The following is a 27,127-nucleotide window of genomic DNA, read 5'->3' as shown; positions in this document are numbered from 1 at the left end:
ACAGTTTGTCTCACATTGTCTTGGAAAAAACCTGTTTTCTTGTGAATCGGTTTATCTAGTTAAATAAATCCATAATTCTAGCAGTTTGATGTTTTTTACTACTTTTTTTGTATACATTCGATGTTACTATATTTAGACAACCATGTTGACATGGTTGCTATGGTAACAGCATGTAATGTTTGTTTCCATAGTGACAATCCAGCTGGACTGGTGCCTAGTGTAAATAAACCAAATGTAAATTTTGTAAATAGACTGAGATTGTTTTATTCTTACTCTATAATGATTGTTGTTTTTTTCTATTGTTTTCATGAATGTGTTTAGAAAAAATCCTGTAACTAACCACAAATCTTAACATCGTGCATGTACACACACTTAACTTGGTACTTACTTCATGTATAAAGGAATGTAATGCTGTGTGGCCTCAAAACTGATTTTTACCTGTTGATGTATTCTTTAAAACTTACTTTTATTATTCACCTTGTAATTTTTTATGTTCTTTCCTTTTGTTGTTCTATAATTGAATATTTTTGGACAGGTCTCAAAACCCAGTTTCATAATGTTTGACCTGTATTTTGTTTATTCAAAGTAGAAAATGAAGAAGTATAAATACAAAAGGAAAATGCATCTCAGTATTGAAGATCAGTTTTTTCTTGGAAATTTAATGCTTGGGCATATCTTAGTTTTTCATTACAATTATACGGATGCTTATGATTATTTGAGCCGTGCCATGGGAAAACCAACATAGTGGCTTTGCGACCAGCATGGATCCAGACCAGCCTGCGCATCCGCGCAGTCTGGTCAGGATCCATGCTGTTCGCTAACGATTTTTCTAATTGCAATAGGCTTTGAAAGCGAACAGCATGGATCCTGACCAGACTACGCGGATGGGCAGGCTGGTCTGGATCCATGCTGGTCGCAAACCCGCTATGTTGGTTTTCTCATGGCACGGCTCATTTATATTAACTGTGATTTTACTAATAAATAGCTTTTAGCATTCAGTCATTAACATAAATAAACCTCAACTTTATAGATATAGAAATACAAGGATGTATAAGAACTAAGCATATCTACTTTTTATGCTCCCCAAATGGGGGAGCGTATAGTCGCCACTTTGTTCGTCCATCCATCTGTCTGTCCGTCTCACATCTTGTCTGGAGGATAATCCAAAAAGTATTGAAGGTATCAAGTTGTAACTTTATACAACGATGGAGTTCATTGAGTGGAAGTGAAGTAACAAGGAACCATAACCCTAGGGGGTCCCATTTTTGAACTACCTCCCTTTTCTAAAAAAAAAAACCTTGTCCATGGCATAACTCAAATACTATTTAAAGTATTGACTTGATACTTTACATATTGATAGAGGTCAGTAAGAGGGAGTGCATTGACAAAGAACCATAACTCTAGGTGGTCCCATCTTTTAATTATCTCACTTTTTTGAAAACGTTGTCCATGGCATAACTTGAATACTATGTAAGGTATTGACTTCATCCCATACATATTGATAGAGGCCAGTGAGAGGGAGTGCAGTGACAAGGAACCACAACTCTAGGTGTTCCCTTTTTTAGCTCGCCTGAGCATTGCTCAGGTGAGTTTTTGTGATCGCTCGATGTCCGGTGTCTGTCTGTCTGTCTGTCGTCTGTCAACATTTAGCTTGTGTATGTGATAGAGGCTGTATTTTTCAACTGTTCTTCATGAAATTTTGTCAGAATGATAACCTTGATGAAATCTAGGCGGAGTTCAAAAATGGGTCATCTGGGGTCAAAAACTAGGTCACTAGATCAAATCAAAGAAAAACCTTGTGTATGTGATAGAGGCTGTATTTTTCAATTGATCTTCATTAAATTTTGTCAGAATGATAACCTTGATGAAATCTAGGCCAAGTCTGAAAATGGGTCATCTGGGATCAAAAACTAGGTCTCTAGGTCAAATCAAATAAAAACCTTGTGTATGCGAAAGAGGCTGTATTTTTCAATTGATCTTCATTAAATTTTGTCAGAATGGTTACCTTGATGAAATCTGGGTTGATTTTGAAAATGGATCATTTGGGATCAAAAACTAGGTCACTAGGTCAAATCCAAGAAAAACCTTGTGTATGCGATAGAGGCTGTATTTTTCAATTGATCTTCATGAAATTTTGTCAGAATGAATTACCTTGATAAAATCTAGGCCGAGTTCGAAAATGGGTCATCTGGGATCAAAAACTAGGTCACTAGGTCAAATCAAAGGAAAACCTTGTGTATGCGATAGAGGCTGTATTTTTCAACTGATTTTCATGAATGTTTGTCAGAATGATTACCTTGATAAAATCTAGGCCAAGTTCAAAAATGGGTCAACTGGGATCAAAAACTAGGTCACTAGGCCAAATCAAAGAAAAACCTTGTGTATGTGTTAGAGGCTGTATTTTTCAATTTTACTTCATGAAATTTGGTCGGAATGATTGCCTTGATGAAATCTAGGTTGAGTTTGAATATGGGTCATCTGGGGTCAAAAACTAGGTCACTAGGTCAATTATAGAAAAATTTTGTGTATGCGATAGAGGCTGTAGTTTTCAATTGATTTTCATGAAATTTGGTCAGAATGATTGTCTTGACGAAATCTAGGTTGAATTTGAATATGGGTCATCTGGGGTCAAAAAGTAGGTCACTAGTTCAAATCAAAGAAAAACCTTGTGTATGCGATAGAGACTGTATTTATGTCTCCCACCACACAGTGGTGTGGGAGACATTGATTTACTCCAGTCTGTCTGTCACAAAGCTTGTCCGCACTCTAAGTCGAACATTTTTCATCCGATCTTCACCAAACTTCAACAAAATGTGTCTGCCAACAAGTGCTCGGCCAAGTTCGATAACTAGCCAAATCGGCTTAGGCACTTTGGAATTATGGCCCTTGAATTATCAAAAATGGGTCCATTCGTCTAGACCATCCAGAGAAACTAGTCTTTTTTCATTGGGCAGCACTGTCACAAAGCTTGTCCACACTCTAAGTTGAACATTTCTCATCGGATCTTCACCAAACTTGAACAAAATGTGTTTGACCATAAGACCTCGGCCAAGTTCGATAACTAGCCAAATCCGCTTAGGCACTTTTGAATTATGGCCATTGAATTACTGATTGGAACCATTCGTCTAGACCATCCAGAAAAACTAGTCATTTTTCATTGGGCAGCACTGTCACAAAGCTTGTCCGCACTCTAAGTCGAACATTTGTCATCGGATCTTCACCAAACTTGAACAAAATGTGTTTGACTGCAAGACCTCGGCCAAGTTCGATAAATAGCCAAATCACCTTAGGCACTTTTGAATTATGGCCTTTGAATTACTGATTGGATCCATTTGTCTAGACCATCCAGAGAAACTAGTCATTTTTTGATTGGGCAGTTGTGGGAGACATGCGCTTTTCTCAAAAGCATCTCTAGTTTTCAATTGATCTTCATGATATTTGGTCAGAATGATTGCCTTGATGGAATCAAGGTCAAGTTAGAATATGGGTCACTAGGTCAAATCAAAGAAAAACCTTGTGTATGCTATAGAGACTGTATTTCTCAATTGATCTTCATGAAATTTGGTCAGAATGATAGCCATGATGAAATTAAGGTCAAGTTTGAATATGGGTCATCTGGGGTCAAAAACTAGGTTGCTAGGACAAATCAAATAAAAACGTTTTGTATGTGATAGAGGCTGTATTTTTCAATTGAGGTTGATGAAATTTGTTCAGAATGATTGTCTTGATTAAATCTAGGTCAAGTTCGAATGTAGGTCATCTTGGCTAGGTCAAATTGAAGAAATCACTCGTTTACATTTAAGATGCCACATTTTTGGTCCATTCTTAATGAAAATTGGTCAGAATATTTGTTTCCATGAAGTCACTAGGTCAAACATGTTTACACTGTTATGGTGTGTTTCTCAGGTGAGCGACCTAGGGCCATCTTGGCCCTCTGATTTAATTATCTCACTATTTTGGAAAACCTTGTCCTGGGCATAACTTGAATACTATGTAAGGTATCAACAACCTCCGTGACTGAAAAGCCCCTTATGCTTCAGTAATTTTGGGGAGCTTCAATTTGTGTTACCGATCGCCTTGTATTTTACTGTTAGCCTTTGGTATCTTTTTAGTTTACCTTTTTGTTTGCAAAATAACATAATAAGAATAAATCAGAGAGCTGAACTCACAAGTATTTTGAGATATTTGTTTGTTAATAGTGTTTTGAGATTCCTGCAGACATTGAACATTTGCAAACTACTTTTAATTTGGAATGTGTTGCATGAAACATTCCAGATGTTTAATCTTTATGAAATCTTTTGTGACAAATTATATTTTAGGCCCACCGTAAGAGTGCACCAGCTTATCACCAAGGTAACGTGTGAGAAATATGATGTAAACCCTGTTAACCATTCCACGTAATTTGACTGGCACACAGTCTTGTTGTTGAAGAACCTGGTACGGAGTAGATAACCTCATATAAAAAAAAGCTCGGTCGTGGAGTCACTGCTGAGGAGACAGTTATCTAGTGTATCCTTGTTTGTAACATACACAGAATGTTCCTCATACATGACTGTAAGCAGGCGAGAGGATATTGGAGCCACTGGTGGTAATATTGTGATAGTATATACCTATATATGGAAGTAATTTATTTGTATACATGTAAGAAGTAGGAAATGATAGCATTATAATATGATGTAACCAAACATTTTTCATCAAGAAAAACAAAAAGAGCAGACATCAAACGTAGTTTACACAAAATTGTGATTTGTTAGAGGACTTTTGTTGAATCCATTCCTCTTGTACAAAGTATACACATCTCTGCCCTCGTAATTTACCATAAGTCATTGTACGTGTTTGACCTACTTTCCCAGATGCATTGAAATGAGTGCTTTAACGATCATAAATGCTTATAAAGCAAAAAGAATTTGTTTTCATGCACGGTTTTGAGCAAAGTTATTGTGTACATGTACATGTATTTTACTGATTTTCTCATATGTACGAAGAATTGACTATATTTTGGTGGACCTCTTACCTGTATTTGTAGATATGAAGAAAAGAGAAAATTTAGTAATCATATACATATGTACTTACGTCTCATTAAACAATGCCAATTTTCAAATAATGATAAAAATAGTCCAGTATATGCTTGGAATTTGAAAGCAGTTCAAATTAACCAAGTTTATCTAGTAACTTTACATCTGTCTTCATTTGAAACTAAAATAGGGATGATGTTTTGTTTTGTTTAGAAATTTCTATAATTTTGGGGGAAAAGTCCTTAATTTTGGGGAAGGGTAACTGATGGTCTGTGATCATTTGAAATGATTTTCGTAAACTTATGTTTTCACTGATTGAGAAGTAACAATTCATAAATTTGCAGCATTTAATTATCAGTCGAATTACATGTATATTATTTCAAATTTTGAATTATAGATTGTAGAACAGTATATTTTTCTTTCATGAATAGTTGCTGTAAGTAGAAATAAAATGGATCTTTGATTTTAATTACTTAGAATAGAGTAAGACAGCACTGTTTTGTTTTGCACAGTTTATAAAAATAATGGTGTGTTTTCAGTTTAAGCCTGCTTAAAGCAGCAAAAGTATTTTGTTGAAACACTGTTCTGTTATTTTAAAAGTTTTGGTGTTCAAAATGTCCTCATGAGTGACTGTTGTTATTTATTTATGCGCATTCATTACATTGATCATTTTCCATGCATATTCATTATACATTACTGATGCCTTTAGGTAAAGTGGTAAATATGTAGTATAAAAAAGACATTTAATGATTAGGTACATATGTGTCAACTAAGATATTAGTTATTTCAAGATTTACATGCAACTGTCTGCTTTAGTCAAAACAACATGATCCCAGAAGGTTTTTAAAGTTCTGTCAGTCTTTTTCCCATTGCTTAGGATTATATGTTTGATTTATTAAAGGTGGCCTAAGATGAAAAATAAAACTGGAAATCAAGTTGCTACTGTAACATACTCTTGGTTGGAAAATATGAAAATAGGATAGTTGCCTTAGTAATGGAATAGTCGTGGCATTTTTGGGAGAAATTTCTGACATTGCTTTTAAGCATTAGCAACAAATATTTAATATCAGCATTTTCCATGGCAGTAAATATATGACAACTGTTTTCATGGCAACAAATATGTGACTTCATTACTTCTGTGACAACAAATGTATGACATCACTGTTTTCAATGGCAATATATTATGACATCACTTATTCCATTGAAACATATATGACATCACATATTTCCATGGCAACACATAATTATATCATTATTGTTCTCATTGTTACAGATATTTGAATGTTTTATACCATTTTTACCCATATAGTGATATATTATATTGTATTAAAGTTTATTTGTATAGATGGGTTGATATTTATTTTACCAAGCTTCTTTCTACAAATTTTAGAAATTTCTGAGATTTCTAGTGGTACATATTTTATTGTTTACTATTTATGAAATTTATAGAAAGTTTTGAACTCATTCTGCCTTTTGTGGTATGTATTTCTATATGATGTCCAACAAACCCTCGTATTCTAAAGCACATTTTAAGGGCTAATCTTTATTGATAAATTGGGACAGAAATAAAATGTTACATAAACACTAAATTTTTGGCACACGTTATTAGTTATTTATATATTCTGTACATCAACATTTTCATGATTGAATATTTAAACTATGAAAAATAGCACAGAACATAATGAAATGTGGAAAACAAGGCTTGATATAATTTATAAATAAAATTTGATAAATGAAATGGGGCATTTGAGAAATGCGTATCACATAAGATTCTTTACACAATGTGAAATGGTTTTCAGTATGAACTGAATTTTCACTGATTTTTTCTTTTTTTTTTCTTTTTTTTTGTGATATATAAACACACCTAGCATTAGAAAACTTCACATTATAAAATATTTATGTAGGAATTGTTTTTGAAAGTGTTTTATGCTGAGTAGAGCATAGATAGAATCTCAGTAGATATTAACCCTTAGCCTGCTGGCGGCAAGTGATTCTGCCTTTGTGACCAGTGCAGACCAAGATCAGTCTGCACATCTGTGCAGTCTGATCATGATATGCACATTTCACTATTCAGTCAGTATCTTTTTGGTAAGCACCCCTTTTAACAGTTAATGGTACTGTCCAAATTGAAAGATGGACAAGTTCATTATAGAAATTTAGCAGGGTAAGGGTTAAAGCCAATGATCTCAGAATGTTACAAATTATCACATGAAAACTGCTATAACTTTTGTATAATTATTACTACAATGTAACAGGAATGGTGGTATAGAGTATTATTTTTTGCTTTTCGATGAAAGACCGGGAATTATCAGTGAGATATAATCCATTTCAGTCACTGTAAGTGATATAGCATTGCCAGTCTACTTGTAAATTGTGTATTAGTTTATATCTTATTTGCTTACAACAGGAGTCAGACTTGGTTCTTTATTGTATATTTCTGAAATTTTACAAGGATGTGCTGGAAAAATAAATGAAATGGAACATAATGTTGTGTGCATATTTGAAATGTCACAAGACAGCTGACATAATTTTTGTTTCAGCACATCTGTTTCCAAAGCTGCAATTAAAATTTCTTGAGAAATGCATATTTGAATGTAAGTTAGCATAAGATAAAAAAAAATCTGTATACCATTTCTGTTATCAAGTAGTAGAAGAAAAATGCAACATATGAGATGAATTGCCGGAGTTGCATTTTTTTCATAAATAACTTGAGATGTTTTTACGATAATATGAGCCGCACCATGAGAAAACCAACATAGTGGCTTTGCGACCAGCATGGATCCAGACCAGCCTGCGCATCTGCACAGTCTGGTCAGGATCCATGCTGTTCGCTTTCAAAGCCTATTGCAATCAGAGAAACCGTTAGCGAACAGCATGGATCCTGACCAGACTGCGCGGATTGGTGCGCAGGCTGGTCTGGATCCATGCTGGTCGCAAATGCACTATGTTGGTTTTCTCATGGCGCAGCTCATATGTTATCTTCAATGGTCAGATTGAAAGTGAATTTGAACATAACTTTTACATGTGTAAATTTGTTTCTGAAACATACCAAATAGAAATTGTAAAATAATTTTAAGAGAACTGAATTGATTATTGCTTTTGATAGTTTTACCCCTATAAATGTGATTATTGAAAGGTTGTGCTCGTATTTTAAGCTTTAAGGCAGTTTTTCAGATCTGGTGGAAGATGCATATTTCTTCTTCTTTTTTTTATCAGTAATTTTTAAGAACCTGCAGTTTCTGACATAATTTTACAGAAGAAATCTCATCAGTTACATAACTTTTTCATATTGATAATTCCCTCGTGTTACTATTTCGACATCGTTTGAGAGAATTTTACACTGCTTTTTGTACAAATTGTTATTTTGAATAGAAAATGTTTTCATCTATGGGTGTTCTAATAGCAGTTTCTGACAGAATTGAAAATCTACCTTTAAAGCCCATGGTTTCTTGGATATGAATGCTGTTCTTGTTCTGGAATTTGCAAAATGCTCAAGATTTTACTTTAGATTTTTGCTGTCAGTTGATGTTCGACAAAATGCATGTTATTACATATACACCTGAAAATAAAAAAGTTGGTAATTGATTTAATACAAATACTTCAGTTTGTTGTGCTTTCATTTTTGAAACAATGTAAATACTTGTTTTCATTTTATAAAGTTTTACTTTTTAAGTCTATTTCTGTGTTGTGATAAAGAGTTAAAACTAACTTACACATAGAGCCAACAAAACTAAAAGGATTTCTCCCCAAAGGAGAGAATATTAAAGGGAGGTAATCATGATGTGACTTGACAATATTTTTAGTAATGACACATGGCATAAGAAGTTAACATTCTTGTATGAATGTTCATAAAAAAGGTAATTTTAGAATTTATGCTTTGGTACAAGTTTTCCTTCTGTCGTTATGATTTGGTAAATGGAAATGATTTATGGAGAGAAAGATTTCATTTTCATTTACAATTCCAAAACATGGAAATAAGTGAATGGTTTTGACAGCACAACATGAAGAGTATGTGAGTTTGTTCCATGAACCATTATGCTTATTGCTGTTAACCCTTACCGTGCTGGACATGTCTGATTCTGCCTTTGCGACCAGTGTAGACCGAGGTCAGCCTGCACATCTGTGCAGTCTGATCATGGTCTGCACTGTTCGCTATTCAGTCAGTAAATTTTCAGTAAACACCCCTTGAAATGATAAATGGTACTGTCCAGATTGGAAGATGGACCAGTCCATTATAGAAATATAGCATGGTAAGGGTTAAGAATTCTGAACATCAAACTTTATGAGAATCTTTTTGTAATTTACAGAAAAAAAAAAATCAAAATTTATTATCCCATTTTGTAGGTGTGCTTGACTTACTCATACAAACAAAATTTCATTCAGTTCCATAAATACAGCATTTGTAGAAAAATCATCAGTAGGTTAAAATTCAATCAGACATAAAGATGTCTTTGTCATTTAGAATCATATCATGATTTGAATTTATTAAGAATATGTTCATTTTAGAATTGCCTGACATTAAGAAAACCAATGTTGAATCTCGCCAAAAGGTCATACTTCTTATTGTAATGCATTATGGGCAATTTATATTTTATGATATAAAAAGTCTGTACATTTGTGTACTTTTGTGTACTTGACTCGCATTAAATGTATTATTGAATCATCCAAAAAAAAAAACAAACAAAATTGTTGAATCATAGATTGTTGGTAAAGCATTCAGTGGTGTAGTATGGCCAGATTTTACCCTTATGTTATATATGAGCAGACTAGTACAAGTTTATATCAGTATGAGAAGAGAAAATTATTATTGTATTATATTATGTATTTCAACATTTTTCAAGGATTGTTAAACAGAGATGTGCAATAAAACATATTCCCCAGGTTTTGAGTTGATTTTTCTAATGAAGTGTGCAGTACTTGTTGACCTGTACTGCTCACCTGGTAGCCATGGTGGCTTGGAGACAATCACAATTTGCCTGGTTACCATAGACTTCTGGCTTTGTTAATTAATACCACTTCACCTGGTTACCATGGTTACTGGCTTTGTGAATCTATACAACTCACCTGGTTACCATTGTAACTGGCTTGATGACAAACACTGCCTGGTTACCATAGACTTCTGGCTTTGTTAATCAATACCACTCACCTTGTTACCATGGTTACTAGCTTTGTGAATCACTACAACTCACCTGATTCCCATGGTTACTGGCTTGATGACTAACACTATTTGCCTGGTTACCATGGTGTACTAGTTTGTTGACAAATACTCATCACACAGTAGCCATGGACTATTAGTTTGTGTTCCAGTAATACTTGTCTGGTTACCATAGTTTAATTGCTTAACAAATATTCTTCACATAGTGGCCATGGTCTGCTAGCTTGTTAACAAGTATTCCTCACACAGTGGCCATTGTATACTGGCTTGTGTTCCAATAATACTTGTCTGGTTACCATAGTTTAATTGCTTAACAAATATTCTTCACATAGTGGCCATGGTCTGCTAGCTTGTTAACAAATATTCCTCATACAGTGGCCATTGTATACTGGCTTGTGTTCCAATAATACTTGTCTGGTTACCATGACTTACTGGCTTAACAAATATTCTTCACATAGTGGTCATGGTCTGCTAGCTTGTTAACAAATATTCCTCATACAGTGTCCATTGTATACTGGCTTGTGTTCCAATAATACTTGTCTGGTTACCATAGTGTAATTGCTTAACAAATATTCTTCACATAGTGGCCATGGTCTGCTAGCTTGTTAACAAATATTCCTCATACAGTGGCCATTGTATACTGGCTTGTGTTCCAATAATACTTGTCTGGTTACCATGATTTACTGGCTTAACAAATATTCTTCACATAGTGGTCATGGTCTGCTAGCTTGTTAACAAATATTCCTCATACAGTGGCCATTGTATACTGGCTTGTGTTCCAATAATACTTGTCTGGTTACCATGATTTACTGGCTTAACAAATATTCTTCACATAGTGGTCATGGTCTGCTGGCTTGTTAACAAATATTCATCATGCAGTAGCCATCGTCTACTGGCTTGTGTTCCAATAATACTTGTCTGGTTACCATGACTTACTGGCTTAACAAATATTCTTCACATAGTGGTCATGGTCTGCTAGCTTGTTAACAAATATTCCTCATACAGTGGCCATTGTATACTGGCTTGTGTTCCAATAATACTTGTCTGGTTACCATGATTTACTGGCTTAACAAATATTCTTCACATAGTGGTCATGGTCTGCTGGCTTGTTAACAAATATTCCTCATACAGTGGCCATTGTATACTGGCTTGTGTTCCAATAATACTTGTCTGGTTACCATGATTTACTGGCTTAACAAATATTCTTCACATAGTGGTCATGGTCTGCTGGCTTGTTAACAAATATTCATCATGCAGTAGCCATCGTCTACTGGCTTGTGTTCCAATAATACTTGTCTGGTTACCATGATTTACTGGCTTAACAAATATTCTTCACATAGTGGTCATGGTCTGCTGGCTTGTTAACAAATATTCATCATGCAGTAGCCATCGTCTACTGGCTTGTGTTCCAATAATACTTGTCTGGTTACCATGATTTACTGGCTTAACAAATATTCTTCACATAGTGGTCATGGTCTGCTGGCTTGTTAACAAATATTCCTCATACAGTGGCCATTGTATACTGGCTTGTGTTCCAATAATACTTGTCTGGTTACCATGATTTACTGGCTTAACAAATATTCTTCACATAGTGGTCATGGTCTGCTGGCTTGTTAACAAATATTCATCATGCAGTAGCCATCGTCTACTGGCTTGTGTTCCAATAATACTTGTCTGGTTACCATGATTTACTGGCTTAACAAATATTCTTCACATAGTGGTCATGGTCTGCTGGCTTGTTAACAAATATTCATCATGCAGTAGCCATCGTCTACTGGCTTGTGTTCCAATAATACTCACCTGGTTACCATGGTTTACTGGCTTGTTGGCAAACACTGGTCACATAGTGGTCATTGTCTACTGGGGTATGTTACCATAATACATGCCTGGTTACCATGTTTTACTGGCTAGAGGACCAACACCACACACCTGGGTTCTATGATGTACTGGCGTTTGTGTTTCAATACTATATACCTGGTTACCATAGTTGCAGTTTTGGTGACCATGTGGTCATGGTATACTGTATTAAAAATACTCTCCCTATTATCATGATCTACTGACTACTAGCCTAGTTTCCAATGACCACGGTTTACTGAATTGGTGACCAACATTGCTCACCTGGTTATAATGGTGTGCTGGCTTTGTGAGCAATATAACTTGCCAGGTTTCAATGGTTTAATGCCTCTGTGACCAATACTTCTCATTTGGTTACCATGATCTGCTGGCTGTGGGACTGACATTTGCACAGTAAATTCATAACCTGTGACCAATACTACTCGCTTTGTTACCAAGGTCTGTTTGTATTTAGACCAACACTACATGCCAGGTTACCAAAGATTGCTGCCAAAGTGACCAATACTACTCGCTTGGTTACCATGGTCTATTATTGTGACCAGCACTCACTCCTGGTAACCATGTTCTGCTGGCACGTTGGCCAACACTACACACCTTGTTACCATGGCTTGCTACTGAAGGGACCAGCACTACTTTTCTGATAACCATAGTATGCTGCCAAGTTGACCAACACTTCACATTTGCTTACCATGATCTATGAGCATTTGTAACCATATTCTGCTGATATGGCGGCCAACACTACACACTTTGTTACAATGGCTTGCTACTGAAGGGACCAACACTACTTTTCTGATAACCATGGTCTGCTGCCAAGTTGACCAGCACTACACATTTGGTTACCATGGTCTTTAAGCATTTTGTAACCATATTCTGCTGGCATGGTGGCCAGCACTACCACTTTGTTATCATGGTCTGCTGGTTTGGTGATCAACACTACTCACATAGTTACCAGTATGCTGACTTGATGACCAGTTTACAAGTAGCAAGAAATGATAAAATCATGGCTTTATGGTTGTATCAGGCATGGCATAATGCTTAAATAAGAATATGACACTATGCATTCCATTTCGGTAAGGCAATGATTGTAATGGATAATGCATAGCATTTGATTTAATGTAGTACACTTGTGTGCGCCATGCTAGTTTCAAAGTGCTAATTACCAAATTTATATGTCAATTACTTAATGCTATATGGCAAATACTTAATTCTAAATGCTACATACCAAATGCCATATCCAATTTAAATTCTTTAGCTTCCCGAGTTAATGGTATGTATCTCTTACACTAATGCATGTAAATCTAAATTATTTTGAAGCATATAACCTCCTGCCAGTCCAATCTGAATTAATCGCCTGTTCTGCTAACCATGAGAATGTGGAACCGAAACTGTTAACGATGTTTAGGAATAAAGTTGTTTTACAGAACAAAGTTAAATAACTATGACCAGAGACTATTTATTGATGCATTCATCTACCGATATATTCAGTCCTTTATCTGAATAACCCCTTAGCAAGTTATTGTTTTGCAATTAACAGTTAGCATTTATCATTGGACAATTTCCATTTTTGTACTTAACATTAGGAAGTTTGGTAAATGGCACTTTGTATTAACTATTTGGCTATTAGCATGGCACACCGGTCTTCCATATAGAAGCCCTGTGTGCCGTGCTAATTGCCAGATAATACATGTACATACTTCTGCCGATTTTCAAAATGCATAATAAAAGATCAATGTCAGTGTGGTCAGTCACCTCCCACCTCTCTAACAAGTGGGCTGTTGTTTTTTATATTGTCTGTCTGTCGATCATTCTGTCGATCGGTCCGTCGAGATAAGTAGACAAAGCTTGATTTCACACTTGTCAAACTTTAGAGTATGGTTGCATGTGGTTAGTAGATGACCTATATTATTTCGTGGCAGTAGATCTGTCTGACCAAAGTCAGTGTCACTATGACCTTGTGACTGAAAACGGTATTCGGTCAAAATCTATGAAACGGTCGGCCTACAAGGATGATTGCCTTTTGTCAGTAGATGACTCCTGCTGATTTAGCGGCATCAGTAGGTCATAGGTCAAGGTCACAGTGCCATTGACACTGAAAACTGTTCCCACTGGAATGGCTAGAAAATGCTTTGACGTACAATTGTAAAACTTCATGAGATAATTGCCAGTGGTCTGTAGATGACCCTTTTTGTTTGGGATGGGGGTAGTGGGTAGTAGGGCGATGTTCAAGTTTACAGTGATATTTAGACCTGATAAATTTCCGCTGAAAAGTTAAAGAACACTGACGTACTACAGTCAAACTTCATTGGATGACTGTCTGCGATCAGTATATGATCCTATTGTTTTTGAGGACCTGTAGGTCAAGGTCAGGGTCATTTTTTTTCAGTCGAGTTCCGAAAACCGAATCTAGTCTTGCTATAACTAGATCTTGGTCGACTTTCTTTCAACATTTTGTACGCATTGGGTTATGTCGTAAAGTAAAACAGTTGTGACGCACATTTACCCGTCAGACAGCCTATCGGGCACTAGGAACTGGAGTTAAGAACTGTACATTTTCAACGTTCTTTAGGGCCATTCATGTTATTCTTCCGAGCCCACCCTATTACTCCGAGCCCGTTGCAGTCCATCTTATTAATTGAAATAGCTTCCGACTAAAACAAACATGATCCAGTATTTTTTGTATTTGTATACATTCTAAATTAAGTCTTGGTTCTGTTATGTTCGTTTAAAACTTCAGTTAAAAAGAAGCCTTTATATTGTTCATTCGTATACATTCGATGTCGGCCTTTCCCTTTAGCATTTACATTGGTGTGTAGTCTGTCTACCGACTAGATAATCTTTTTGTTTTAGAAAAAAAAATCTGTTATATATTCTTCATCAGTCTTGGCTCTGATTATACAGTGTTTTGAGAAGAAAAGGGACATAATTATACAAAATTTGAATAGCCTCAGGAGTTATTGCATATGAACAAAACACAGGGTCTGAACACAGACTAACTGGTGCGCTGCACATTTGTACTAGAAATACACCAAGTAAACTACATTGTCAAAAGGCGTTATCTAGTTCAGCGGATAAGGACTTTTTGTTTTGTCAGGGAGAATAGTATATGTCTTTAAATATCAAGAAAATATGCGGAATACCAAGAACAATTTGGCAAATTAATTACGGGTCTCATTGTTAACTCGGGATGTTGAGTCACAACCAAGGAAGTTGATACGTTCTTCTTTGATAAATCAAATACAACTCGTTAAACAAATTGCAGAAAATGCAACAATTTAATACAAAAGAACAAGTCGATTGTGTAACAGTTTTATTAAAACAATATGGTAATTTACATACAAAAATGACGATCTTCCCTAGAATATTTAAATAATATCACATAAGTTAATGGGAGAATGATGTCTGAAATATGAGAGGTATGTTGGTGAACTGCCACCATGAGATCTTGTTCTATATAAACAAGAAGGCCCCTTCAAGGGTTTCTACCACTGTCTGGGAGGTCCTTTAAGAGGTACCAACCATTCAAATACTTCCGAGTCTTCCGCGATACTCGTATAAAACCCGTGCTAAACGTTCATCACTAGAACACATGTCAGTAATGTTAGAAATGTTAATGTCAAGCGTAAATGCAATGACTGGTGACATAAATGTCGAGATCATTGGAACATATAATACGACGACTGTCTACCCATGACACAGAACTTCAAGCACTGACCCGCAGCAGACTCTGACCACAACTAATACAACATGGCGTGATAACACGTCTATGCAATCTTGTGTCGTTAATCTATAGCATCATGTTTTTCACGAGCTCATTGCGCATGGGTTGAAATTCTCCTGCTTGAGAATATGCTGTATTCCGTGGAATACATCCGGCACAAACCTTGAGGGTTTGGTCAGTTCAGGCTCATTCAAAATGTCTCTATGACCGTGGTACACATCATCACTTGGGCTGCTACCCGCAGTCGTCTCCTCGGGTTTAAACACTCCGGTTCCGACGAGAAGGCTTTCCATTGAGCGTACTGTTTGTTCATACAAGTTAACACCCTTTGGGATGGACCTACTGACAGGTAAATGGTCGCTGTCACTGTCCTCATCCATGTTACCATTTTCTCGATTCTGCCACGCCTTCTTCAGGTACCTGTCATAAAGGTTGGCTCCAACAATGTCAACATTAGGGTTGTCTCTGTAAAATGAAATCATAAAAGATAAGGAACCATTAAACCATCGTTCCAAAGTTTGCTTTGTATTAAAAAAAGAACTACATTAAACAAAAATCAATTATTCTTTTTAATAAGATAAAAAATACTTTTTTTATGTATAGAGGGGTTTTTATATAGACTTATGTTGGCTTATGGACAGAATTTCAGATTCCTGTGGTTCGACTAACACAACAATTTAAACAACATCCATAAACTTCTACATCATGTTTTAAAACTTTCTGTAAAAAAAGGCGCTTACCCAACAAAATACAATTTCCTGATTGGTCGAGTAATACCCAGTCTCCTGGCAACGTCACCGATCACGTGCTCCGCATATCTGTACGTAATTTCGCAGGGCTTTCCAATCAAGGCACGGTATTCCAAATCTCTTCCAGTGATTTTCTGTAAGGTAATTGCAGAAAAATATGTAATAGCAAGCCAAGTTAAGTAATCAGTATTACTGATGGATTATCTAAAGCACACCCATCTAATCTATAGAAGAATCTTTTAATGACAGGCATGAGGTAAGTAATGTATAAAAGACATTAAACATATGTAATTAATATGATCTTTTATGTACAAATAGCAAGTACACACCTTGTACAAAGCTTCCAGACACACCAAGAAAGCTCCGTGTCCAAATCTAGGCATACAGGCTTGATGCATAAAAACGAGATCCATATTGCATGCAATCACGGGCAACTGCTTCACGTTCGCAACAGATTTAGGGGCGTGACTTGAGTTCGGAACGCCCTCAGTCAGCAACAGATCAACCAGAAGCTGCAGGTGACTTTCCCAATGCGTCGGTTCACCAATCAGAAGCACAGCTAAAAGAAAAATAAAATAATGAAACTGCTAGTTTCATAATCAAAACTGCCAAAGTAAAATTATTGATGTTTTTAACGCGTGCCTGAGGAATATTGCAGCGGATTTAAAGTCAGTCAAATCAAAAAATCTGCCCACTCAGCATTGTAAAAATTCTATATCAATGTAAAAAAGTTTACCTTCAACTGGAGGAAACGTAGGGTCGTCTGGATGACTTCCGGTAGCCACAACATTCCTGTGCTCGTGATCAACCATGTCCAACAGTGGATAGGCACGTTGCACGTCCTCTATCGTGCAAACATTTGTAAATCCAAGACTTTAACTGGTTAAGGAATACAACTGTCGCGGTGAACTGATAACTAAAACAGGAAACATATCAAAGTGGGTTCGAGTCTTCACAGGTGTGACTGCAGAAATCTGATAAAATCTAAAATAATCTCAGAAATATGTATAGGATATTTAAATGGCGATATTTATTTTTTTTTTAAGGAAAGGATACTCTTTTGCGATATCAACTCTGTATTCTTGTCCGACAACGAGAACATGTTTGTCGTGGAAGTCTGTCAACAGTCTCGCCGGCGTCGGCGCATGGATCACTTGATCTGGCGTCACCTGTAATGTAATCAACATTTCTTAATCAACATCTTCAGATATAAATAACGAGTCTGATAGGCAACAGACCTACTCAGTTTATTCAGGGCTTGCACACATAAGCCTGAAATATCAAACAAATCTCAAACAAATCTTAAAGGTGAAATGTGATGCATTTTTCTTTCATTCACTGCGAAAAGCCGGATAAAGTTATGCACATTTTAAAATCGTATTTTATTTTATTTTATGATACCTATTTAAACTTGGTGCCTACCTGAATATTGAGCCATTTCTGTATCTGAGTGGCCTTGTCATTACTTCTATTACAAGCGTTAGTCACAAACGCTACCGGAACCTTCAGGCGGCCTTCATCGTCCTCCAGGAGCCGTATCGCCTGTTGGGCGGCACTCAGGGGAGTCGAACCTCGAGCCAGTACACCGTCGACGTCAAATAGCACGCCAAAGTCAGCCTGAAAAAAAAACGGGGTAATTCGTCTTTATATTTAAGTTTTTTTTTCTTTCTTTCTTGGTGTTTTCTTTTAAAACAGAAAGAATTTTGCTCCGAAACTTCATTATGAACGTTTTTTTTTTCTTTCTTTTATGGCGTTTTTTAAACGAAATTTACTCTGAAACTTTAATTCATTGCCAAAACGTACTGTTTACTCCTACACTTGTCCTTGAACTATTTAACAGCTGATTTTACTACCAAGTAGTAAACAAGCTGTTTAGGTGAACAAATCAAATATTCTTACCTCGTCTTCAAAGCTATCCGAAATCCTTCTTCCTTCAGAGCTCTCGGAACTGTCTGAAAATAGAATTAAATTTTATTTATTTATTAAATATGTAACTAAGCACAGAAACAGGATACGAAAGGAAAACTAACAAAATAAGTTATATAAAAAGCGTTTAAGCTTTATTTCCAAGTTGAAACTCATTCTATTAAAATCTATAAAATGTTTAAACTAACCAGTACTGTAGCCGTCGGAGAGATAGATGCTTTTAATAAGTTCCTTCATTGTGAACACTTGTTTCAAAGTAACTGAACACTTTCGTTGTATAGACAAAATAGTAAGTTAATATTCACTATATGCAGCAAGTTCGGTTTATGAGATCTGCATGAAAGCGGCATGCTTTTATAGCAAACGATAGTTGTTATTGTTTTCATATTTTCTCTCACGGTCACATGACGAATTCAAATTCTGATTGGTCACGATTGGGGTAACCCAGTTTGCGTTTTCGTGAACCAAAACAAAAGGTTCAAGTATAGAGTTCATACGCAAAATATTTACTAGATTTAGATAATTCTGAACTGAATATAACCTGCCATAGTTTCGAAAGTTGATCGTGTTTATCAAATAGTCTTGACTGAATTAATGTCCATGTTGCCTTTACGTGGTGTTTTACTGAATAAGGTCACAAAAACAGCAAGACCGAGATAAATTAAAACGAATATAATTAGCGACCGAATTTACTAGTGTAGTAGTATTTCTATAGCAGCTCGAGTTTGTGTGAATCACAAGGACAGAAAATATTAATTCTTGCTTCGTGGCACCCTATTATTACTGGAATACATATATCTTCAGTATTACATGAAAGTGCCGCGAATTAAGAGACGCGAGCTGATTTTCATCTAATGACTATATGCAGTTGATTTACTTAAACAGTCTTAATTGTCCTGGAAGCAAAAGACACCTGCTTCTGCAACTATGAATAATGTCGCTGGAGTTTGCGGAATCCATGCACTTGTCTGCAAAGTTCGCGAACTGGGACGTAAGTCAGGTACAACATAAATATTCACCTACAGACAACATTATATCGGTTAAGATAAATGTCAGTGTGTAAATGGGTAAGTTGGCCAGTGAATGTGAATATGGCGGACTAATTTGCAAGTTAGTCTGTTCTCTGTAATATTCAGTATGCTAGTGAATCAGTGCCGTTAATACATTATTTTTCTTTATTTTACATTAGTAGGGCGATCAACTTCAAATTGGTATTTATGGTAACCGCATCCAGTCGCAACATTTCTAAACCTTTTTTCTCCTGGTCTACACCCCCCCCCCCCCCCCCCCCCCCCCCCCCCCCCACCTCAACCTTCCAGTATTTGTTGTCTACCCAGTTGTGCATTTGTTTATCGCGTGATAACAAAAAAAAATATACGCGATGAATTGTATAGTTTTATACATAGGATTTCCGTTCTGTATGAAGTAAGCGTTTCTCTCTCTTCTTGTTTTTTTGCATGCTGTCCGTATTTTCCCATACATCGGGTACGACTTCTTTCGATTAAAAGTTGTTTGCTTTTTTGTAATTATTAAACGGGATCTATAAGCAGATAGAAGCTATACATGGATGATTATAGACTAGCAGCAGTCGTTGGCTTAGAAGCAGTGTTGGGAAAGATTGACAGCATTATTTCATATTTAGACTAAATTTTAGTATTTAAACACACAAGCATTATTAAAAGTTTCTTAATTCAACAGATTCTGCATCTCAGAAAGCTCCATTCCCCACCCCAACACACGCACACATAGCCGGATTTCAGCTCCGGTTTCACCAGTCTTGCTTTATCTTACTAGTCAATACTCTGGAAATAGTTTAATATATGCAATTCGAGCTAGAGCATGATCAAATCATGGTACATAACCCGCATGCAACCTGGGTGACCCAGATACAACAGAAGTAAATGTATTCACATGTTTGAAAATGTGACTGCTCAAATGTGCAATTTCCGTATTGAACGCTTTATACCGAATTACATACCAGTTCGCATTACCTTTTTCGGTCAAGTATTATCTGTAAAGGTTCCAGATCCCAATAATTTTGTCCTTCACTGAATTAGACGAATTGTATCATCACGTCCTAACATCATGGAAAACCCAGTTTATCAGCTGTTTGTGTGTTCCGGTGTAAACACGTGAGTTATTAATAGATCTTTATAAATAATTTTCGTTCTTTTAATAGCAGGCCGTACTAAATTTGGTCAGTTTCTTGTCTGTTGATACGTGTTCTACTTCAATGTATCAATCACATAAATCATTAATTGTGAGTACATGTAAACTATTTCTGTTGGTGATATTATATTAAAAGAATTAGAAAAATATTAGCTAGATACTTGAAATCCCGCACTTAAGGGGCGCTCAAAGAAGTTCTAAGGTTCAGGCTGCATCTATAACTGTTTCAAAGCTTAGAAATCCATAGTGATTTCTTTTCTAATTAGTTTTCATCAGACTTAATTTGTAATAATTCTGACATTAAAAAGTTTTGTCAATAGCCTATTTACATGTTTAAACATATACATGTAAATAGAAAACACCCGAATCATCACTGAGCACACGAAGCGTGCATGCATTTCTTGTTTATGCGGCATGCTAAATTTGGATAAATAAGACAGACGTATTATTATCTGACTTACCTTTAAAAACAAAATGACTCATTCTGTTAGAAAAATAAGAATATTTATAATGTTCACCTCATTTCAAGGTCTCGGATGCCTCTCTATGTATAACAACAACATTATCAATAACAACAAATTGTAAATACACAATATAGTCAACAACTGGACCAAAATTTAACAATAAATTTAGAAATGAACATTAGAAAAAAAGGTTCCAGATCAGATTAGGTCCGGTCAATACCATTATTCATAAATTACTTTGAAGCAAACCATTACTTGATTTTAGATTCCAAATTTCGGATGGAAAAGAAGCCAGATATAAAAGAGAGAGAGAAACGCATCCGACTGTTTATCATAATTATGCTGAATTTAATTGTTTTAGGTACTTTTTCTGTAGTCATGTATTAAATCTAGGACAGTTCTGTTCGTACCTTTAAAAATGATATTTATATGTGTGGTGGTGCCCAATGTCTTAGATTAAAAACAACCCGATTAACTGGCAGCCTTTCAACTGTCAGGTAGTGACTTTCGACATATTGACATAAAAATCTTGACTTAGGGTGAGATGACCGGCATAAACAAAAAAGAACTTGCACACATTTAAATGAACTTTCAACGCAAATGTAAGAACACTAACTAGTACGTCGTGTGAAAACTACTCATAAATGTAGAGAAAGCAACAGTAAAAAGTTGAAAAGGTGATTCCTGTCTTGCTGTGTTGTTCTTCTTCTACTTTTTAACCAGGTAAGTTGATGGTTACTGTCATTAAGGTTATAATGAGGCTGGCTGTTTTATCCTAAAAGTCGTCTGACATATGGATAAAATAACCGCACTATAGAATCAGCCGTGCACTTACCGCAGTAAGCGACCGGAACTTAGGAAGCCCATAAAGTGTAAAAATCAAACTAATATTTGTTTACTTGTTCCTCACTTTTATCCGTGATAACCTCTACAAGTCGTTGCAGTCAATGACACAAACATTATCGGTCATATACATACAAACATTATTTCGGTCACCAATTTTGCGGACATACAAAACATGCGCGTTTTTTTTAAATCTATCTTTATAATTTTGACTGTTCATACCCTTAATTTTGGACGTATGCTTTCTACATTACACTTCAAAGTCCTTCCCTCCACGTCCTCGCCCACATACAATAGGTGGATGGAGACCCGAGGTGCCTTTCTGCACTCTCATTCTGCACACCGGAAATAGCTTTATATGACGAGACGGCGAGTTGCAATATCCGGAACGCCGTGGGGAGGTATACCTAGAGTCTCAGAATGGGACTATGTTCATATTCAATTCAAGTAGATATGGTGGTGACTGTATTAAAGGCTCATAATGCCTTTGTTTAAAATGTGGCTGCCACATTTTCAGTTATGAACTAAAATACATTAATTTCTTGTTAAATCCTATTTCTGATGATTACTTTCTTTAACACTGACAAAGGTTTGAATATAACTGAAAATACTGAAATGTTTATTGAATCTATTGTTTTATTACCTCCCTTTATGACTCTAACTATTTATAGTAGTTCATGTGCAATATTAAAAGCAGTGCTTTTCTAACCATGTAATTACGCATAATATCTATTTGGAAAGCTGTTTCATCTGTTTTTAAGATAAAAATTTAAAGCATTGTGGGCCTTTAATATTACCGTTAGTGTGTGATTTCATTTATATACCGAAGTAAATCAAAACAATGGGGGTGAGAACATTATTCATAAGAAACACTCATTTATGCAAATCATCTATCTTATTCGGACCTCTAAATGAGCCGCGCCATGAGAAAACCAACATAGTGCGTTTGCGACCAGCATGGATCCAGACCAGCCTGTGCATCCGCGCAGTCTGGTCAGGTTCCATACTGTTCGCTTTCAAAGCCTATTGCAATTAGAGAAACCGTTAGCGAACAGAATGGATCCTGAACAGACTGCGCGGGTGCGCAGGCTGGTCTGGATCTTTGCTGGTCGCAAACGCACTATGTTGGTTTTCTCATGGTGCGGCTCAAATTGTATTAATATACTATTAATCGGTAATTGCCCATTGTTGAAAAGGTCATTATGACTAAGTGTCACAAAATGGGTCAAACATTTGTCTGTCAAAGTATTATCTGTTTAATATATCAGAAGTTAGTTTACTGTGAAGGTCATGAATAAGCAGATATCTAGGCCTATAATTACCTTAGTGGTCTGCGTATCAAAAAACTAGAGCGGGAGAGTGATAACACTGTCTGACTTTAAAAGTAGAGGTCGAGATATTGAGCCCCCGCTTCTCAAATTAAAGTTAGTAACATTGGGGTAAGAGTTCCGTGTTTTTGGATACTCTACACCTAGTAAGCAAAAAAAAAGAGGGGGCTGTTGGGTGGGGGGTGGCTTCTGGATCGTCGGAGCTTGTACTATCCTACCACTAAAATAACTGTCCTTTGGAGAAGTCCCGGTGGCGACAACTATACAGTATCAAAAACTATTGTTCTCAGCTATAAGACAACGTCCCTAGTTTAAAAGAGCAATGTCCTAAACCATTGTTTACAACGTTCATTAAAGTGTTCACATGTCATAATATAAATAACAGATTTTAGCGCCACGGTTTGATAGAAACGAACCGCTATTCACATTTGCGATTTACACAACACCAGTATATTTTTACTTGTGAATAAAGGCCAGCTCCAAGTAAAAAACTTTTCGCTGTCCCTTGCAATCATGGTCTTTATATACAGGATTCGCTGTATCTGTAAGTGATTAACTCAGTATTTAAGTAATGGCCGCATATTCTTGTGTTTTTTTTTGTGTGTGTTTTTTTTTTTTGTTTTTTGTTGTTGTTTTTTTTTTTTTTTTTTTTTTTTTTAATTCAGTTTACATATATATTTAACTTGAATTTCAGCAAACACGAATAAAACTGGTTAGTTCGAGAACATACGGTATATACAGTAGTACACCAAATAAGTAACCTTGTGACTTTATCTTAACTTTATTGGGTATCCAACATAATGTGTCCTTAAATAAGGACACAGATATCATTGAATAAACACGCATTGTTACAGTATTATTTTTATACAAAACCCATTATAGGTATGTTTATTCGTATAGAGCTATCATATCAGTTGTCATATAGCACTCTTTAAAATAAAGAACGACGTTTTAATTTGATGTTTTTTCCTGCTTTTCCCTTGTGGAATATGACCTATTATAGCGGATCAGTATCGCTGCTTTTTGCGATTATTACCGGATTTCTTCATTATCAGAGATATTGCCTGTAGAAAATAAAAAAAAAAGACTCCTGAAAGGTGCTCTCTAGGATATTGTAAAAATATATTACACACACACACACACACACACACACACACACACACACACACACAAGTTTCAACATTCGACATTGAGGATTTTTTGACTTATGCACAAGCAGACAGACAAATAAGCATTAGAACGTAAGAGATACTTACACGAGACACGAGAACGACGTCTGTATTCCTTGTCAAGTCTACGAATCTCAATACCCTGGCTTTTGTCATTGAAAATAAAGTCCGACCCGTCCAGGACCGGATGTGCGTCTGCCTTGTGGTCAAGCCTTGCATCCAGCTCCTCTTCTTCCAAGTTAAACACTACACCCACTTCACAGAATGTACCCATAATGTCTGAAAGAATTTAAATAGCATTAATTATGTTACAAGATTCAATGTACCATACATTTGATGTCACGCTAAAGCCCTCTACAGACGGTAAGTTTTTGTTGTACAACACCAATTAAATTCAAGATGTACAGCCAAATATTACCGTGTGTACGATGCTATTCCTTGATTTCGTAAATCTTAAGTCTTGACTTACAGATTAGGACATGTTCTATTTCGTAAGTTTTGCCTTACGTACCACCCACGTTGACAAGCAACAAATTGGTAAATAATTAGTTGATAAGAGGCAAGTGAATGAAATTCCAGAAACAATTGCCCAAAAAATAAACACAAATCTTAATATAAAATGGCTTCTAATGCATAATAGAAAAAGGATGACACTGAAAAGTTAAATGATTTGAGCCGCGCCATGAGAAAACCAACATAGTGCGTTTCCGAGTCTGGTCCATGCTGTTCCCTAACGGTTTCTCTAATTGTAATAGAGTTTGAAAGCAAACATCATTGATCATGACCAGACTGCACGGATGCACAGGCTGGTCTGCATCCATGCTGGTCGCAAAGCCACTATGTTGGTTTTCTCATGGCGTGACTTATTTGTGTCATACGTAATCAAATTTATGGAACATAAAAAGGCGAATATTATTTTTATTATTAATAGTTACATTTTTTTTTCAGTACCTGATGCACTATGTTTACTAGGTAAATCTCTGTGACTTTTATGAGAATGGAATACTGTCTGTATGTGAAAAATGTACAATTTCAAAATTGTACATCTTTCAGATAATTAGTGTTGTACAACAAAAACCTACCGTCTGTAGAGGGCTTAAGACTGTCATTTTAGGTGGAAAGTATGGGATTTAATGCACAAAGAAGCACAGATATTTTACGGAGTTGTGGTAAGGATACTGCCGAAGTGAATCTAATAATTGTCCAGTGACAGCATATTTCTAATAGAATAACACGTTCATTTTTTTAAGCTCGATTATTAAGTAGTACTGAAAAAAGGGGAAAAAACTACATGAAAAAAACTTGACAAACTGTATATGGCAGTTTTTGCAAATGGATAAAATGTTGTTCTGACTGTTGAGTCAAACCGTCAAGGTCTGAACGCGTATCTTGATCTTTATCTATAAACAGTTACAACTGTTTCGCGCTCAGCCCATGAAATTTTGTCTTAAATGGCAACGAACAAAAATGAATCCATGAAAACTTGATTTCGTTTAATTTATATAAACATTTAAACCGTGTTTACATACTTCTAAAAATTTTTTTTCTATTTTCCCTTATAAGTACTTCTGATTTTTTTTCTATTTTGCCCCCATTTTAGAACGAAAGAAAATATTATTCTGTACAGCTTAAAATAATGTTATCTGTTTGAAATGGTACTAACTAAATAAATAATTCAGCTGAATTCGCAAAAACTTCTTGTTTTGCCTAGAACACGATTTATTTGTTTAAGAAAATACTGCGTGTATATGAGTATAGCATTTTTACACATCTTACTCCCAAAACGGTTTCCGGGAGCTGGTATATTGGCTGATTCACAAAAGTTAAACTTAAATTCAACTTAAGGGTTCCAAAAACATGGACGAGGACGGGTAAAATCTGATCTACATAAGTCTACACTATAACAAACTAAAAATGAACATTATTCAGTGCAAAAATATGACATAAAATGAAATCCCAGAAAACTCACCAATTTTATCACAATCCGAATACCTTTCAGTGTCTAATATGCAAACCACATGGAGACATTCCTTTATAAAGTGACAATTGATCTCGGTCAGGATCTGCGGGAAAAGTGTCTCGTGCGTGATCAGGGGTAAAGGTCATGTGATCCTGAGGTCAAAAAAATAATTTTTTGATGATTTGAAATTTAAAATTAGATATGATATGAGATAAATTTAATTAGATTAACAATTGTTGATAAGTATTACGTGTGAGACCTTGAAAGTCGTGTCAGACAAGATAACCGATTAAAGCAGAAAGGCACACTCAGTAAGGTTTCTATTCTGCCACATCATTATACAGTGATATTATTGATTTTGCAGAAGAGCGTGATCACTTTATCAGGATTCTATGGAACTGTATGGAAGGCCGCTGTGCCATGCTAAATGCAAAATGCTAAATGTCAAATATTTAATGCAGAATGCTTTTTGCCAACTGCTTAATGCCAAATATTGACTGTCAAACGGTAATTGTCAAACGTTAAATGCTAATTACCAAAATGCGAAAAGCGAAATGCGAAACAATATTTGTCAAAAAGATCAGTTGATGAACAGAGTATAAACACTGTATACAGTTCACCGTAAGATATATACGTCAAGATGCTGCATATCCCCTTATATGTAGCTCATTTTTGATAGGTTGTAATTAAGAATAAAAAATATCATTATTGAACACTACGTTATCACCACCGTCGTCAACAACATCATCATCATAATCATCATTATTGTATTCGTCG

At 35.8% G+C, this 27,127-nt stretch overlaps 2 protein-coding genes and 1 long non-coding RNA gene across 12 annotated transcripts in view; 1 reads left to right on the top strand and 2 right to left on the bottom strand.

Annotated features, from left to right (window-relative positions):
• Positions 1-9,896, top strand: part of LOC123528805 (muscle calcium channel subunit alpha-1-like) — a 216,744-nt gene extending 206,848 nt beyond the window's left edge. For all 10 annotated transcript variants that reach the window (XM_053521567.1, XM_053521563.1, XM_053521559.1 and 7 more), the window contains one exon: positions 4,320-9,896. In XM_053521567.1, the coding sequence (XP_053377542.1) occupies positions 4,320-4,364 (45 nt within the window). In that variant the 3' untranslated portion in view covers positions 4,365-9,896. The remainder of the gene's footprint in view (positions 1-4,319) is intronic.
• A 5,418-nt stretch (positions 9,897-15,314) lies between these two features.
• LOC123528809 (haloacid dehalogenase-like hydrolase domain-containing 5) lies at positions 15,315-18,764 on the bottom strand. The gene is made up of 8 exons (XM_045308816.2): positions 18,606-18,764; positions 18,391-18,443; positions 17,914-18,108; positions 17,548-17,660; positions 17,228-17,364; positions 16,821-17,050; positions 16,483-16,625; positions 15,315-16,207 (listed from the first exon to the last, which is right to left on the bottom strand). Exons 1-8 carry the CDS (start codon positions 18,652-18,654, stop codon positions 15,826-15,828), a joined length of 1,302 nt encoding a protein of 433 aa, XP_045164751.1. The 5' UTR covers positions 18,655-18,764; the 3' UTR covers positions 15,315-15,825.
• Positions 18,765-24,012: 5,248 nt separating this feature from the next.
• Positions 24,013-26,478, bottom strand: LOC128547889 (uncharacterized). Its single transcript, XR_008366747.1, has 3 exons — positions 26,360-26,478; positions 24,478-24,669; positions 24,013-24,285 (listed from the first exon to the last, which is right to left on the bottom strand). It is a non-coding gene; the product is annotated as an uncharacterized LOC128547889 (long non-coding RNA).
• Between the last annotated feature and the right edge of the window lie 649 nt (positions 26,479-27,127).

The sequence above is a fragment of the Mercenaria mercenaria genome, chromosome 13 (genome assembly GCF_021730395.1).
Source record: "Mercenaria mercenaria strain notata chromosome 13, MADL_Memer_1, whole genome shotgun sequence".
In the NCBI taxonomy this organism is placed as follows: Eukaryota; Metazoa; Mollusca; class Bivalvia; order Venerida; family Veneridae; genus Mercenaria; species Mercenaria mercenaria.
This window is presented reverse-complemented; position numbering and strand designations above follow the sequence as displayed.